At 46.4% G+C, this 17547-nt stretch overlaps 1 protein-coding gene across 4 annotated transcripts in view; it reads right to left on the minus strand.

The window, feature by feature from the left end:
• PIP5K1B (phosphatidylinositol-4-phosphate 5-kinase type 1 beta) overlaps positions 1-17547 on the minus strand; it is a 314990-nt gene that overhangs the window by 121020 nt on the left and 176423 nt on the right. For all 4 annotated transcript variants that reach the window (XM_047829493.1, XM_047829491.1, XM_047829492.1 and 1 more), the window contains one exon: positions 8930-9047. In XM_047829493.1, coding sequence (XP_047685449.1) covers positions 8930-9047 — 118 coding nt within the window. The remainder of the gene's footprint in view (positions 1-8929; positions 9048-17547) is intronic.

The raw sequence follows: 17547 nt of genomic DNA on the forward strand, positions 1-17547 counted from the left end.
TAAATGATTAAAAATACATTTAGCGTATCTGATGCTTCCAACGAGGAAAATCATAGGATTCTGATCTTGGCCATTCTGAAACAGGAAGTTCTCTTCCATGAGCTTCCAAAGGAGGTTCCACGTACACGAAGAGGGCTCTCTGGGATTTCTAAAAATTTAATTGATGCATTTATCTTAATGATTCTATGACAAACAGAAACGCCTTCTCACCTCCAGTGTCATATGACAGAATCATGAATCATCAGGTCTTTCCAACGAACGAACGTCAACAGTACTGTTGTCTAAGGTGTTTTGTTTTCGCCAAGTGCCCATAAAATAACGAGTGAAGGTACGACTTACACTGTGTATATGTCACTTGAACACGAACACCTATTCTATTTGCTTTCCCAAAAGATGTCATCCATGCATGGTTTCAACACCCGTAGCTCCAGCCCAGATCTCTATAATGCTCCAGACCTGTATGCCTAACTTTTAAAAAAACTTTTAATGTTTATTTATTTTTGAGAGGCAGAGACAGAGCAGGAGTGGGGAAGGAGCAGCGAGAGAGGGAGACACAGAATCCGAAGCAGGCTCCAGGCTCTGAGCTGTCAGCGCAGAGCCCGACGCGGGGCTTGAACTCACGAACCGCGAGATCATGACCTGAGCCGAAGTCGGCGCTTAACCGACGGAGTCACCCAGGCGCCCCTGTATGCCTAACTTTTTCAGTAGATATTTCTATTTGGTTACACCATAAGCACTTCACTTGTAACAAGTTCAAAATCAAATTCATCTCAGGGCTATGGTCAGCCCCTATGATGCCTCTGTAGTAACTAGAAAGAGGTGCTTTTCTTCTGGAAGATGGAGCTCTGGGTCAGACACAAGGCTGATAAGTAAAAGAAAGGCTGGATTCCAGCCTCTACTTCTTCAGCTTAGCCAGGTATTCTTGGGCAGTGCACACCCTAAACAACTATACATGGCAACTCTACATCATGTGCATCCCTTCAACCTTTCTTTCCCCTAATTCAAAGATCGGAAACGTTATTTATTCTGTTCCCAAACCAGAAACTTGGGCATCAACCTTGATGCCCCCCATTCCCTCATCTTTTGTACCCAGACTAGCGATGGTATCTGCCCGCTTCATGCCATTCTTCGCTCATACCGTAAATTCAGTGGTTTTACATCATGTCTTGATTGCTATGGGAGACTCCACCTTGCCTCAACTATCCACTCTCCATTTCTCGCCTGCATTTTCCACCAGGAAACCGGAGATCTTTCTAAGATGCCAATCTGATCAAGTCCTTCCATGCCCTCACATCTTTCGATGGTTTCTGACGTCTGGATAGATGAGAACACCCAAATCCCTTAACAGAGCTTTCAAGGCCATGCATGGCCCCACCTGTCCTTCCAACCTTCTCTTTCATCACTTCCCTCCTTAAAATCTAGCTTTAGCCACGAAGAGGTGCTTCCCATATTCTCAAATGTGCCAGCGACACTCACCTATGAGGATTCTGCATTTTCCTTTATCCCAAACAACTTCCATTCGAACTTCACCGGGCTATTACTCATTCACGTATTCATTTAACACTGAGTAAACTTCTGCTGAGCATCTGTTACGTCTCAAGCACTCATGAAGCTTAGAGCCCAGGAGGAGAAAACAGACGGTAACCAAGTAAATCAATTATACATCAGAACGCAGTAAGTGCCGTGGAGAAAGATGAGGCACGGAAAGGGGGCAGAGTACCAGCCGTGACTGAGGACTGGGCTGCGATAAACTTCAAGAAGGCTGGGTCACTAAAGCCTCACTGTGGGGGGGGGAGGGGGTGGGGACTTGAGCAGAGGCCTGCGGCTGTCTGGGGGAAGGGCGTGTCAGGGAGAGGGGAGCTCCAAATGCAAAGGTCTTGAGATCTGGGGACCTCAAGGCACAGCCAGGGGGCCAGTGGCCGGAGCAGAGTAAGCAGGGAGGGCTGCAAGCAAAGCGGCCAGAGGGCAGGTGGGCCAGACCGCACAGGGCGGCACGGGTCACTGCAAGGACTTGGAACTTTGCTCTAAGGGAGCTGAAAGCTGTTGGAAAGTCTGGAGCAGAGGACCGACCGCTCCGTCCACTGTGCTGAGAAGCCACCGCAGGTGGACAAAAGGAACACGCAGGGTGCACAGCAAGGGAGCGGCTGTGGGACGTCGCGTGCAGGGACGCGTGTGGGACTGGAGACCACTTACTCTGGAGCCCTCTTCCCGCTCCTGTGCGTCTACAGCGTGTCTGCTTCCTGGCACCGCATCTCTGGTTCTCATCGTGGAAGTGACCACAAAATCCCTCACGTGCCTGTTCAGGATCCCGAGTCCCCACCAGCCTGCAGAACTCCACAAGGGCACCGGCTACTCGTACCTTACGCGGTGACACAGGGCAGGATCGGTGCCTGGCACACAGCAGGCACGACACAAGTTTTTGCCAGACAAAGGGCTGAACTTCACCAATTAAGGTGAAGGGCTGTCGATCTCACCAAAAACGTCAAAACAAAACCAGAAGAGAAGTCAATGTCTGGTTATGGAGCTCAGTGTTCATGAACTGAGGATCCCCACTACTGACTTAGAGAAACACCGAGCGTAGAGAAAAAGGTCAAGACCCAGCGTGTGAGATGAGACCAGTCCTGGTGACGGGCAAAGGCGGGGGTTTAAACAGTCGCACCCATGGGGCGCCTGGGTGGCGCAGTCGGTTAAGCGTCCGACTTCAGCCAGGTCACGATCTCACGGTCCGTGAGTTCGAGCCCCGCGTCGGGCTCTGGGCTGATGGCTCGAAGCCTGAAGCCTGTTTCCGATTCTGTGTCTCCCTCTCTCTCTGCCCCTCCCCCGTTCATGCTCTGTCTCTCTCTGTCCCAAAAATAAATAAACGTTGAAAAAAAAATATTTTAAACAGTCGCACCCTAACGGTGCAAACGTTGGCAACATCGCCCAAAGCTTTCTACCTGGGCTTCTGGATATTTAAGTGTCCATCACAGAAAAGGCTGAGAGGAGGGAGTAGGAGGTGGGGGAGTGGGGGACAAGGAGAGGGAAGGGAGAAACTGGGAGAAAAAACAATGAAAAGGCAGTTCTAACTGGTGACTTTAAATTCTCTTGCTTCGGCAGCACGTGGATGAGGGAAACACAATTTTCCAAGAAAAGAAAGAAGTAACTGCATGCTGCCTTCTATCTTCTCCTTCTTTCCTCCAGTCTTGCTTTTTCTTTTTCATGTGGATTTATTTATTTTGAGAGAGAGAAAGAGCACACGCAAGGCGGGGGTAGGAAGAGAGAGAGACAGAACGTATCCCAAGCAGGTTGTGTGCTGTCGGCACAGAGTCCTTGACGAGGGGCTCGATCTCTTAACCGTGAGATCGTGACGTGAACCGAAATCAAGAGTCGGATGGGTAGCAGACTGAGCCACCCAGGTGGCCCCGGGCTTGCTTCCTGAGGCTTTCTTGCTGAGCAGCATTAGAATGCCGAGGTCATTACGAGTGATGCAGAGACGAGGAAAAGTAAGACTGCACGAAGGATGCCGTAAAAGCCCAGCGGAAGCAGAGGGTGCTTTCCTACCCTGGGTGCGGGATCCACCTGGAGAGATGGTTGAGTGTGAAGGGCGTGGGACTTGGAATCACCTTTTTTCACATCACGGCTCTGCCAGCGGCCACCTCAGCGACCTGGAGGAAGTACCTTGGCATCCCGGAGTCCAAGGAACCTCATCTCCGAAACAAAGACACTAACGTCTACAAGAAAGCAGCTGAAGGTTTTCAAAGGGGATGCTTTCCAAAACCCTGGCAAAGAGTGACCACATACCTACTGCTGTTCCTATTTCTTTCTTTCTTTCTTCTTTTTTTTTTTAATGTTTGTTTATTTTTGGGAGAGAGAGGGAGGCACAGAAGCCGAAGCAGGCTCCAGGCTCGGAGCTGTCAGCACAGAGCCCGACGTGGGGCTCGAACTCACGGACCGCGCGATCGTGACGTGAGCCGAAGTCTGAGGCTTAACCGGCTGAGCCACCCAGGTGTCGCTAAGGATTTAATGCTGGGCTATGTCTTATCACATGACCACACACAGGCGAGTGAGTCCACACCTTCTAGGCAGGGGAAAAACCGGTGCCTCAAGAGGTACTAAGGGTTTCGGCTGAGCTCCAGCAACCAGGAGGCTACCCGAAGATCCGCTGGGACACAGTGAGTCAAGAAGAATGGGTCTCTCGTATAATCATAGATTTGAGACATTGGAAAATAAAGGTGTGGACCCCAAGCTCTTCTAAAGAGCGAAGGCAGACCCCCAGGCTCTCTTTAGGAATTCTGACTCTTTTTTACGGGCTCTGAATTCCCCGCACAGACAGGAGTTAATGTTGCGGAAGTCGAACAACAACACAGAATGCAGAAATTAGAGGCTGCAAATAGAGAAATTAGGGGGTGATTCAGGAAGAGCGGTCGAGAGAAAACTGGATTCAGACCTAATCATCTGCTTCTAATTAAAGCCTCAAATTCTTCTAGAAGCAGTGACATTATAGGGAAAATACTTCATTGGTTACTTGTCAAATCCTCCTTTAATAGGTAATTTGTACACTGATATGCAGGGAAAAATAAATCGCTTTGGCATTTCTTAATAGCTCGCTGGGGGTCACTACCAGCAGTGCAGTGGTGTGCAAGAAACTGGCATTTTGATATCAACCAGGAATATTACCGTCCTCGTGTATAATCCCGTGATACCTCACCCTATCACTTGGTTACCATGCTCCGCGCTAAGCAACCTGCTCTGAAATGTTGCCATTTAAGAGCAAATAAACAGGAGAGACGGGAACATTTTAATTAGCCTTGATCAACAAGGCCCCACGTGTACCCTGCGTTTTATGTACCTCCTTTCAGGCTCTCTCTTCTGTGCAAGCTGTTCTGATGCATTCATTGTCTCCCTTCTATTTCCTGTAGGGCCTCCTGACTATTCCCGCTGGAAAAGACTACACAGTGCAATCCAGCTGCCCCCCCCACCCCCCAACGCCCCGCCGCCCCCGCCAAGGCAAAGTAACAACGTAAACTTGCACAGTGGGGTGGAGATAAGTTTTCCTGCCATTTCTTTCCCTTGATAGTGTTAAATATTCACCCTGCTCTTATGGGTGCCGGTGAGTCTGGAAAGACGTCATACAAATCACCCTGGATTTTGGACCACTCCGGCACCTGGGGGAGAAGGAAATCAAACCGAAGGCTTGCTGCCCAAGCAGAGATGGGAAAAAAAAAAATGCTCCGGGGACCTTGGCCTTCCCTCGAGAGGCGTTTATTTTGGAACAAGGAAGGAAGGAGGCACAGCCAGGCTGCTGGGCTGTGTATGCACAAGCACCTTCAGTGTGCGGTCTCACAATCCAAATTATGCGTGTTCCAACATGAAACTTGTAATCGGTATGCAGATGGCGGATGTTAATGGTACGGAGACCGTAAACAGAGTAATTCAGGCAAAAATCCAGATACAAGACCACAGCACTGAGTGGAAATGCACACATATCAGGGGGATCAGCATTAGGCCCGGCTGGAGAGTCACCGATCACTCTATCATGTTACCTTCTCTCCCCTTTTAGATCAGTCTATCTTCACAAATCTGGGTTCAACTAGCCCCAGTTTGACAGACGCCAGGATGTACTTCGGCATTTGCACGGTATCCTTTTTTTTCCCCCCACACTTTTTTTTTTTTTAAGGGAGGTCTTATTTGATTTCCCTGTGTTTTATTTGGGCTTAACTCTTCCAAAAAAATGCTTCGTTAAGGGTGTCTGACCCCGTTGGGGAGGTGCTTCAGAACGGATAATCACAGCTGACGGTTTCATGGTCGAGGGAGTCTTACGCTGTGAACACATTTAATGAGAGGTCTGAGACTCAGTGGGCTGAGAGGCAGCTGGGGAATGGGAAAGAGCCCGGGGGAGGGCTGGGGGATCCCAGGTCTGGTCTGGGGTCTGCGCCTACCAACGTGGAAAACCTTGGGCACCTCCTTCACCAACCCCAGCTTTAGACTGTTCATGTATAATGAACGGTTGGACTAAAAAGTCTGATGGTTATATCTAATTCTGGAAAGCCTGTCATGTCAGGTGAAAAACTCCTTCCTCCTCTACCACACTTGAGATCACTGGCTGGGGTTTTCAGATTAAGTGGTTTGGAGGTAAGCTTCTAGTTCTGGGCTGGGGGTGTCCCCGGGGGGTGTCTCAGTGCGGGGCAGGTAGGTGGCCATAACCATTGGGGACCAGGTAGCCATGTTTAGCTAGAGGGCCAGTGCCCTCTGTTTCTCGTAGGTCCCAGAGATGGGTCCATTTACTGGACTGTGTTGATACGGGAGGTGGAAAAATGGAATCGAAAAGCATTCTTACCTGCCCGTTCCTATCTTTTTCTCCCTGCCCCTCCCCCCAACTTCTCATTACGGAAAATTTCAAACCTGCATACAAGCAAAGAGAATTGTGTAATTAATATCCATATGCTTCTCTTCTGGCTTCTGCAATTATCAACTCATGGCCAATCTTGTTTCCACTATACCCCCATCACTCCTCTGCCTGCTTCCCTCATAGTCTCTCGAAGCGAATCCCAGACATCAACTCATTTCCTCCAGAGAGACTCCGGCATGCATCTCTAAAAGACAAAGACTCCTCTTTTGAAACTGAACCCCCAATACCATCATCCCACCAAAAACATTACTGCTCAACATCATCAAGTGTGCAGTCAACTTCCCTTCTTTCCCTCCGACACAAATCCCTTCCAATTTCTAGGTCACTAGAGCTAAACCATTTCACGCCCTCCTAATCCTCCATGTGACAGAGAGAGACCCCCTCCCTCCTCTGAAATCCTGGACTGTTTGCTATTTCCCTCTAGTCTTTTTATTTGCTGTCTGGTAGAACTGATGTTTCGCCCACATAAAGTCATCTTGCCAGTTGGATTCTAAGTTCTCTGAGGGTCATGGCTTCTAACTTTCAAATTTCCCTATAATCGGTGGCAAAGTATTTTTGTGGCCTAAGCGTTTGAAGTTTCCGATGATCGATTAAGCTACCTTTTGCCAGCTCCATGAAGGAAGACTTCTGCTCTGCAAAGCCATCAGCTTAGTCTCCTGGGCTCCTTTGTACACACTCGAACCCCGTGATGAAAGTAACTTTGCCAGCTTAAAGGCGCACTAGGAAACTCTGTAAGCCGTGGGCCCCGTTGATCAGAAAAAGGCCTTCCCCCAAGAAAGCCCTTTTGCCGGACAGAATGAGTGCGAAAATTGCCTTCCCAACCTGTAGCTCAGTGGCCCCAGGAGGGCCAAAGACAGACCTACAGATGAAGGGGAGGCAGCTGGCCATCTCATCACAATGACGGGATCTGTGCTATGAAATGCAAGCAAATGCCATCTCCTCGGTTAGCAGAAGCTCAAGGAAATTCAGAAGGAGAACCCAACTGATTTCTAACGTGTGGCAGATGAGAGCACAATCTCATTTTCAATAAAACAGCATCAAGACCCCACTGAGTTCCATCAACATGTTTCCTGAATGACAGTGACACTCAGTAATGAGAGAATGGTCAGAAACCAAAGAATCTTCTCTAGTACCCCCCCACCCCCAACACTCGTGGGTTCGTGCACTGGAGCAGCTGGGGAGGGCAGGTTTGGTAGTGCTGGGTAGAGACACCTGACATCACAGCTCAAGGGGCGTGGCGAGGCAGAAAGCTACCTGGATGGACACATTTAAGGGGATCAGGACTGCCCAGGGACTTTCTACTCAGTTCCCACTGCCCTGTGAAGTCTTGGTAATGTGCCTTGAGGAGCCAGTATCATCTCACTGAGCAGAAGTCATATGAGTTTCTTAGGGCTCAACTAAAGAAGAGAGTCATACCTGAGGGGAAAGGGGTGGGGGTGGGGGTGGGGGTGGGGGGGGGTGGGTGAAGCAGGTGATGGGGATTAAGGAGTGCACCTGCTGTGCTGGCCGCAGGTGATGTATGCAAGTGGTGAATCACCATATTATACACGTGAAACTAATGTAACACTGCACGTTAACTGGAGTTACAATAAAAGCTGAAAAAAAAAAAAAAAGAAGAGGGTCACGCGCAGGTTTTCATCGGCCCAGAAGAGAATGAGCTTTGAATTTTATTATGTGCACCTCAGCCAAATTATACAATGCAGTTTCGATAGTCTCTGTTCCCAGTGATAAATGTTGCTATACTTCCTGTGCAAAGCTTTATTCCAGGATCTGGCTCAAGTCTTATTAAGATCATTCAGAAAAGGACGAACAATAAATATTTGATGGCATCCTTCCTACAGCTTCTTGAAAACCGATTGTGAAGAGCCCCAGGGTGTTAACAGTGATCAAATTATGAAATAAACCATTTTTCTCTTGAAACAAAAAGGAAGTTCCGGGTTCCTCGAGCAGGAGGTCAGATCAGACTACCTCACAAAAAAGCTGTTGTGTTACACCTGCTGCGTGCCAGAAAGATGATGGACAGAAACGACAATTCTAAGGATAAGATATGCCCTTGCGCCAAATAAAAATACGTTTAAAAAGAGCTTGCATCAAAAGATGTTGAGAACAAGCCTATCCAGCATCTTTAAAATGCTGTTCAAATTGTAGGTCAAGGTGAATACGGTTGCAGGCCAAGGCAGGTTTGAGATGAATGGAATAAATAAGGCAATTAAAACAGGAAGGCTTTCAAGTACAATGCAATCAGCAAAATTCACAGGAGTATTTGTAACTAATTATATCTGTTAGAATAATAATCTGACGTAGCAACCAACACCACAGTTATTTAAATATCAATTACCATAGCAGATTCTGTAGTTATCAGTAAGGGCTGCAGAGTCAAATCATATTGCCTGAAGCTCAATTTATCATCATTATAAAACTTGGACCTTTTACGAGGCTCCAGAGCATTATAAGAGACACACACGACTTGTCGCTGTTGCTATGAGACAAATGTTTAGATCACACGTTTCTGAAGAAGGAAGGAAAACGACAGGTTCTTACCAAGTAATCATCAGGCTTGATACCAAAAAGTTCTCTGAAATATCGGAATGCCAGTGGAGCATAGGTCTTAAATCTGAAGTCTGGGTAATGATGTGCTGGGGTCAGATTGCTCCCTTCACTGCAGTTAAAATATTAAAAAAAAAAAGCGAGAGAGAGAAAGAGACAGAGAGAGAGAGAGAGAATTAGCAAAGACAATTTTGACTTCAAATTGTAGTTCTCCTAGTCCCGGGCCAGTTTCCCTGTTAGAAAAACATGCCCCAATTGAGGGTCTCTCTAAGCTCATGTCCAAGGGCAATGGCCATCAGGTCAAACCAGATGCTAAGTCAGCAGGGGCCACTCCAAGCCCATATTCCCTGCCAATCCCAGTGTGTCTTCAGCCTGAAAATTCTTCATCATCCCCCTGTGCCTGTGACTTTCCTCCTGTGATTTTTCCATCGTCCCCAGTGAAACCAGTTGTGATGCTTTAGGTAGAAGATTCAGGGCTTAGTGCATGGAATGATTTGAAAAATGCATTTTTTTTGACCATAAACATTGGATAAAGATTTTAAACTAGGAATAAGTGAAATGGTTTTAAAAATGTCACTCACAAAATCACCACAATGGAAATGGGGGAGTCCTGAATCTGAACTATTTCTTACACCCATATTTATAGGAAAAGAGACCTTAAATATTTTAGCGATTTTAAAACCCTGATGTGCATTCCCAGAGACATCATTATCTTTTCTCCCCCCTCTTCTGGGTTCATCTTTGAAAATTTTTGTGCAATATTTATGACACATAAAAGGTATAAAGAAATAAACCAGTGAATACTCATGAATCTAAAATGCTGCTTGAGAAATAAAATATTATCTGTATAGTTGAACTGCCTTCTATACTTTTTATTAATCATAAAACTCTCTTTCTCCTTAGAGGCATCCACTAGCCTGAATTTTGATGTTCACCATTCATTTTAGTCTTTGACTACAACTATATCTTACCCAACATCCGACAAGCCACCTAACCCACCTGTACTTAAAAGTTTTCATTGTGAAAAATGAGAACAATTCAGTAGATTAATACAATTTTGTAGAGAGGTTCAAGATCTCTCTTTACCACATTCTAAGTGGGTCACTGAGGCTCTAAGGCAACTCTGTCATGGTCTAATTTTTATGGATACGAGTAAGCCTGTGCAAAGAAAAACGCTTTCAGCATGCAACAAACACTTGGAACCTACAATAGTTTAACTGTGTCCATGGTAGCCAGATTTTTGTACAGATTTTTGTATCGGTACCCAGCACATCACTGACAGTAAGTAGTTTCTGAATAAAACAGTGAGTTTTTAAGACAAACGGTAAAATAGTAAAGTTGATTCTCACCTGAAGGTTAGGTTCAAAACTCACCAGGTACGGTAAAAAAAAAAAAAAAAGAAAAATCACTACAGTCTAGAGATATAGACAGATACGATGGAATATAACAGCCATAAAAAGAATGAAATGTTGCCATTTGCAACAATGTGAATGGATCTAGAGAGTATTATGCTAAGTGAAGAAGTCAGAGAATCACAAATACCGTATGATTTCACTCATTATGTGGAATTGAAGAAACAAAACAAACGAACAAAGAAAAGAGACAAACCAAGAAACAGACTCTTCATTATAGACAACTGATGGTCTCCCGAGGGGGAAGCAGGTGGGGGCAGGGGTGAAATAGGTGATGGGGATTAAAAAGTACACTTATCCTGATGAGCACTGACTAATGCATAGAATTACTGAATCACTATATTGTACCCCTGAAATCAGCATAACACTGTATGCTAATTACACTGGAATTTCAAAATTAATTAGTTAAAAAAAAACCCATCATCGTCAAAAATCACCCTTGAAAGCTATTTAGGAGATTATCTATTCAATATATCCACTACGGCCAGTTCTTCTTCTCGCGTGGTCACAGATGACTGCTTCTTCTGGTGACTTCCAGCGGAAGTAGTTGGCTTGTATTGTCAGGGCTTGACATCAGATAATACATCTCATCTGTAGAGGTGAAGCTTGCACTAAGGCAGCAGCAAGGCTTGCCCTTCAGGGCAGTGGTGCAGGGACCAGGACTGCCCGGGATAAGAGCCGTCACCTCTGCATCAGCTCGGTGTGTGAAACGGCCCCAAATCACCTACTCATCTCAACAGTTGCTGTTTCCTGAAGCGAGAATAGTTGAATATTCACAATGCACATGGGCTGCCTGGACATCGCATCCGAACATTTCCTCAGTCCGTATTTTGAGACGTCTCAGGGGACATGTACTCGGTTCCAGGTCCTATGGGATTGTCAAGAGGAATAATTCTGGAACTCCTAGGACATGGAGTAACTTGAAAATGCTGGCTGGGCAGAAATAAGAGAGAAAATCAAAGAGGCTCAAAGTGACCACTGACATGCCTCTGCCCCCTTGCAAACAAGTAAAAGCAAATACAGATCCTTGGGTTCCGAATTGGGCTGCTTTCAGGGGGCTGAGAGTGTTGCTAGTTTCTTATTTCTTCCACCCTCTTCTGTCCCTGGTAGCTCATGCAATCAAAGTCATTAATTCCATTAGAATGCATGACATTAGCTTCAATGTTCACACAGTAAGATAAAACCCCCGTGTTCTACTCCTTGGTGTTTTTCTTCAAATGGCTTATTCTTATGCAGTTGGGGGACCAAGACTGTGAGAGAATCTTAAGCGAGAATCTCACAACTGTGAGATCATGACCTGAGCTGAGACCAAGAGTTGGTTGCTCCACCGACTGAGCCACCCAGGCGCCCCACCACTGCTCTTATTAAATCTAAAAATATGTATTTCTCAGGATGCCTGAGTGGCTCAGTCGGTGAAGCGTCCGACTCTGGCTCAGGTCCTGATCTCACGGTTCATGGGTTCGAGCACCGTGTCAGGCTCTGTGCTGACAGCTCAGAGCCTGGAGCCTGCTTCGGACTCTGTGTCTCCCTCTCTCTCTCCCCCTCCCGTGCTGGTGCTCTGTCTCTCCCTGTTCTCAAAGATACACATTAAACAAATTTACAAAAACGTATTTCTTAGTGGCAATGGACGTTTAGAATTATACAATGTTGAAGTCTGAAGGAAGCATTAGCCACTACCTGGCGTTTCCCACTTAGCAGGTAAAAAAAAAAAAAAAAAGTCCAGGGAGGGAAAGTAATGGCCTAAGCTGGTCAGGAACAAACAAGATGAGGACATTAGATTCACACCAGAGCCGTGGGAAAGTCATAGGCAGATAGGTACGCTTTAACTTAAACTTGACGTTGCTAGGGTAAGTCCTCCTTTTCACGATTCAGTTGCAGGCTTCCGAGTAGCCCCTGCCCAAATACACCAGCTCTTCTTCTCCAGGAGGACCTCACACTGTGGGGTCATGGGGGGCAGAATCCTACTTACGGAAGCTTGATGGGCCACAAGAACATTCTCAGCTGGATGCGCTGGGAACACTCTAGCTTCCTGTACATGGTTCCACAGCCTGATACGCACTATTTTGGGTGGCACTGGGAGGAGAGGGTTGATGCTAAGAAATAAGGTGAAACTAACTTGGCATCGGCAGGACACATAAGGGGGCTCCAGTTTGGGAGCCGAGAGCTAGAGCTCTGCTGTTTCCGAGGCAGCGTTTTATTTCGGGTGGATTTGCTGATTTCAAGCTGTAACTGACAGTAGGGGGTTTGGAGGCTGTTGGCAAAAGGAGTCGGCCAGCAGCTCCTGGGGGACAGCCTCATCCACGTGATTATGGAGGGGGAGAAGTCCCACCATCTGCCACCTGTAAGCCGGAGGCCCAGGAAAGCTGGTAGAGCAGTTCCAGCTCAACCTTGAAGGTCTGAGAACCAGGTGAGCCAATGGAAGTCCTGGCCCGAGCCAGAAGGCCCAAGCAGAAGTGCTAACGTCTGCAGGCAGGGCAAGGTGCGTGTCCAGCTCCGGCAGGGAGCGAATTTGCCCTTCCTCTACCTTTCGGTTCCATGTGGGCCCACATGAAACTGATGAAGTGATTCTGGGTCAGTCTAGTGATTTGAATGCAAATTTCCTGCGGAGAAATCATCACAGACACATTCGGAAGTAATGTTTTTTAATAAACGTTTTTAAAGTGTTTTATTTATTTTTTGAGAGAGAGACAGAGACAGAGCCCAAGTATGGGAGGTATAGACAGAGAGGGAGAGACAGACTCCGAAGCAGGCTCCAGGCTCCGAGCTGTCAGCACAGAGCCCGACGCGGGGCTTGAACTCGCGAACCGTGAGATCATGACCCGAGCCGAAGTCGGACGTTTAGCCGACTGAGACACCCAGAAGGCCACACCATCTTTTAAGGCCAGCCAGCTAACAGCCAATCTTTAAAAATCAGCAGATGGAAGCAGCTTAAATTCCACAACCAAATACTGCATCCTGGGCTGTCATGTACTTGGAACACAAGATATCACTGTCTATATGCTGAACTTCCTAAGTAGTTGGTACCATCCTGGGAAATCGTGTTTGAAGGCAATTTCAAGTAAGTTACAATGTTATATAACAATCACTACACACAATAAACCTTTTATCTGGAACTAAAGGAAGAGGTATGCGCCTTTTATGAGTAGGAAATCGGTATCTCCCCGTCCCTACCCCATAAACGTTGAACGAATATTTGAAGAGTTTTGACTTGGAAGGACATCATCCTGGTTGGCTTGTCCAGAAACAGCCACGCATCCTCTTTGATGATTTGTGTGTTATCCACCCACACAGAAGACGGGCTAGAAAATGTCTGTACCGACGAGGGGCTGGCAATCCTTTAAGAATCTCTGTTGTGGGGCGCCTGGGTGGCTTGGTCGGTTAAGCCTCCGACTTCGGCTCAGGTCATGATCTCACGGTCCGTGAGTTCGAGCCCCACGTCGGGCTCTGTGCTGACTGCTCAGAGCCTGAAGCCTGTTTTGGATTCTGTGTCTCCCTCTCTCTCTGACCCTCCCCCATTCATGCTCTGTCTCTCTCTGTCTCAAAAATGAATAAACGTTGGGGCGCCTGGGTGGCACAGTCGGTTAAGCGTCCGACTTCAGCCAGGTCACGATCTCGCGGTCCGGGAGTTCGAGCCCCGCGTCAGGCTCTGGGCTGATGGCTCGGAGCCTGGAGCCTGTTTCCGATTCTGTGTCTCCCTCTCTCTCTGCCCCTCCCCCGTTCATGCTCTGTCTCTCGCTGTCCCAAAAATAAATAAATGTTGAAAAAAAATTTTAAAAAAATGAATAAACGTTAAAAAAAATTAAAAAAAAAAAAAGAATCTCTGTTGCAACCACTCAGCTCTCCTGCTGTGGTGGGAAAACAGACAATATGTAAATGAATGGATGTGGCTGTGTTCCAAGGCAACTTTATTAACAAAAAGGGGCAGGGAGCCAAGTCTGTCCCATGGGCTGGAGTGTGCTGACCCATGGTAGAGAGAGATGGGTTCTTGGATGAGTTTACATCAGTATTATTTGAAATGCAGGCAGTTGCCTCATCTGTCAAAACCTTAACATCTAGCACTGAAATCTGGCAATGCTCACACGAACTGCTGACCTCTATTTTTGCCTGCCACATAGAAAAATGTCGCACCCTCACAGCAGTTCTGGGTAATTCTCTGCCCAATGAGGGTGTCCCTTGGCTATTCCCATCCACCCCCAAGAGTGCATACAGAGAGCAATCTGTGTTCGCCAAACTGAACTCCATGTTATGAGGGAGGAGATTAAAATGCAAGAGACTTTTATAAATTCTTTGGGTAGATGATTACTCTTGAATATGGAAAGATATATAAACTTTTACTGCCAGCTTTCAAGCCCTATTTTCCATTGCAGACAAAGCCGGGATGGCGTCTCCTAAAGGGGAACGGAGGACAGTATTAAAGCTGCTTGTCAAGGGGCTGGAGGGAAAACTTTCTAAGGTGTAAGCTGGGTACTTTCTCTGATTCAAACAAGCGGAACTAATGTTACTGTGCTTTCTTGCCACGGTGTAAGGAAAAACCAAACTTTAGAGTCGGCCATCCCTGAGTTCAAATCCTGACATCACCATTTATTGGTTGTATAGCTTTGGGTTAAGACACTTCCTGTCTCCGGGCCTCAGTTACTCCATCTGTAAAATGGATTTTTTGGTAAAGTTTAAAGATAGTAACAATAAGTTAATGCCATATGCTGTATCATATAACTGTTATGTCAGTTAAACTATGGGTGGTTCATGGCTGGCACTCATCAATTTTGCTTCCTTTTGCCATGTCAGGGTCATGTTTGCATGGCAAAACATTAGAAAACCTCCTCCTCTCTCTTCCTAGTCCCTTTACACATGCCATTTTATTTACAACCTTGAGTTTCTGATTGCACTGCAGAACCTGGGGTCGAAAGATTAAGATGTGGTCATAGCTCTCTTACTAATCTACACTGACTTTGGAAGATCATGGGACCAGATTGTTGAAAGGGATTAAAAACAATTTTTTTTAACGTTTTACTGAATTTTTTAGAGACAGAGCACAAGCAGGGGAGGGGCAGAGAGAGAGGGAGACACAGAGTCCGAAGCAGGATCCAGGCTCTGAGCTGTCAGCACAGAGCCCGACACGGGGCACGAACCCACAAACCATGAGATCATGACCTGAGCCAGAGTTGGACGCTTAACCGACTGAGCCACGCAGTCGCCCCTGTTGAAAGGGATTTTCTATCATCCTTCAAATCCCAAGTCCAGAGGCTTTTTTTTTCCATCTACAAAATGAAATGATGTGTGGAACAGGATATAATATCTAAAAATAACTGTGAGCCACTTTGAAATAAGTAAACAAACAAACATGACACATTTCGTTGCTAAGGGAGACAGTGGCAGTAACTTAGAACATCTCAAGACACCCAATGCAATGAGTTTTCTCTATGATCCAGATAGATTCATTGCGTTTGAGAGCCATCAAAGACTTGGACGGTCAGAGACAGTCCTGCCCACCTCCTCCCCCTTCCTCCTGTCTCCAGGCAAGTGTGGGAGTTTATGGATGGGCAGGGAGGAAACTTTATCTGGCAGCTTTACGGATGTGTAGCTGACTTAAAGTACAGTTTGTTAATTTTCACGGGGGGTCTATATCCATGAAACGGTCGCCATGGCCAAGGTAATGAATTGACTCATCACTCTGTGGGAGCTTTGTGGCTGCGAGAGTAACCAAGAGATAGATATTACTGGCAAGGCCTCGGGGGTGACAAATATCCTAACACGTGTACCCTGGCACAAAGTGTTGTCTTATCCAAAAGAGCCGATACCACCGCCACTGAGAAGAGCTGGGCTCAGTCCCTTGGCAAAATTAACGAACAGCCCAGATGAGGAAACTGAGGCAAGACCCACATCCGTTTCTTCTGTTTTCATGGAAACACATCCAGAGTGCGTATGTTATTTAAAAAAAAAAAACAATATGGCATTTGCTAAAAGAAATTCTTGTCTGCATCAAATGCTTCCTATCACACTGACGCTTAAAAAGCTATATATATGTTAAAATGATACATTTTAAGTGACAGTGGGTTCCTCTCAATAGGGTCATTAGCTAAGCCTCCCCTCCCCCAGCAACATGGGTGCCACACAGGGGCTGATGCTTCTCCGTGGCCTAGAGGGTGAAGGTCAAAGACACAAATTCTAGGCATGGACACTGTTGGCTTTTCTACTCGTGAAGAAAAAGGAGACCTCGTTTTGCCTTAATCATCAAGATACAGTATGCTTTTAATAAATCATCCACGAACAGAAGGATTCATGGCACCAAGAAAGAGCTCATGAAAACCTAGTTACATGCTCCTTGTTGTAAAGTATCTCATAGAGTGTGTCACGCATAATTTACTTGGGACACAGATGTAATTTTGATATTTTAGGTGTTCGCTGAAAAGTCATCTGGAGTTTAACATTAGTTGCAAAAATCACGTAAGAACTCCAAGAACAAAATTTGATAGTTACGAGAAAGATCATCCCAGTCACGTGGGAAGTCACACGCGAGGTCAGTGGTTCTCCAACAATTATATGCCTAGAATCTCCTGGAAGGATGGTTCAATAGATTTCTCGGGCCCATCCCCGAAGTTCCTGATTCAGTTGATGTGGGTGGAGCCCAAGAATCTGAATTTTTAACAAAGTTCAACGTGATCCTGAGGGTGCTGGTCTGGGGCCCATATGCTTGGGCCCCGCTTTTCCCCGGGGCCCGTCCAAAGCTGGCTCTGTTGATTGGACACGGTGGGTAGAAGAGACCAGCAGAGACGGAGCACCTGTCACTGTTCTCATTGTCTGGAAACTAGCTCTGGTGGCTGCCCAGGGCCCTAGAGAAGCAGCCTTCAAAATTCCTGATAGGTCTACTGTATTCTTCAACCAAGAGCATTTAAAGCAAAACTAGGCTGTCTGGGTTCACCACCTAATGGGTTGATTTCGGGACAGTTGACAACTAGATGTAGAGATGAACTTAAGTACCATTTCCCTGAAGACTTAAAAAAAAAATAAAGCAACGAAGACACTGAGGGTCAAAGGCTCTCCCCAGCCATTCTCACCCGAGCCCAGTAAGTAACAACTGATACCAAAAGTGGCTTAGTTTGGGGAGCAATACTTATATTTTAAAATGTAACTGTGTCTTACACATTTATCCGCAGAGCCCCGAAGACAAAGCGACTGCCCTGCACCCCCAAGTCAAATAGC

The sequence above is a fragment of the Prionailurus viverrinus genome, chromosome D4, assembly GCF_022837055.1.
Source record: "Prionailurus viverrinus isolate Anna chromosome D4, UM_Priviv_1.0, whole genome shotgun sequence".
NCBI classification, from domain to species: domain Eukaryota; kingdom Metazoa; phylum Chordata; class Mammalia; order Carnivora; family Felidae; genus Prionailurus; species Prionailurus viverrinus.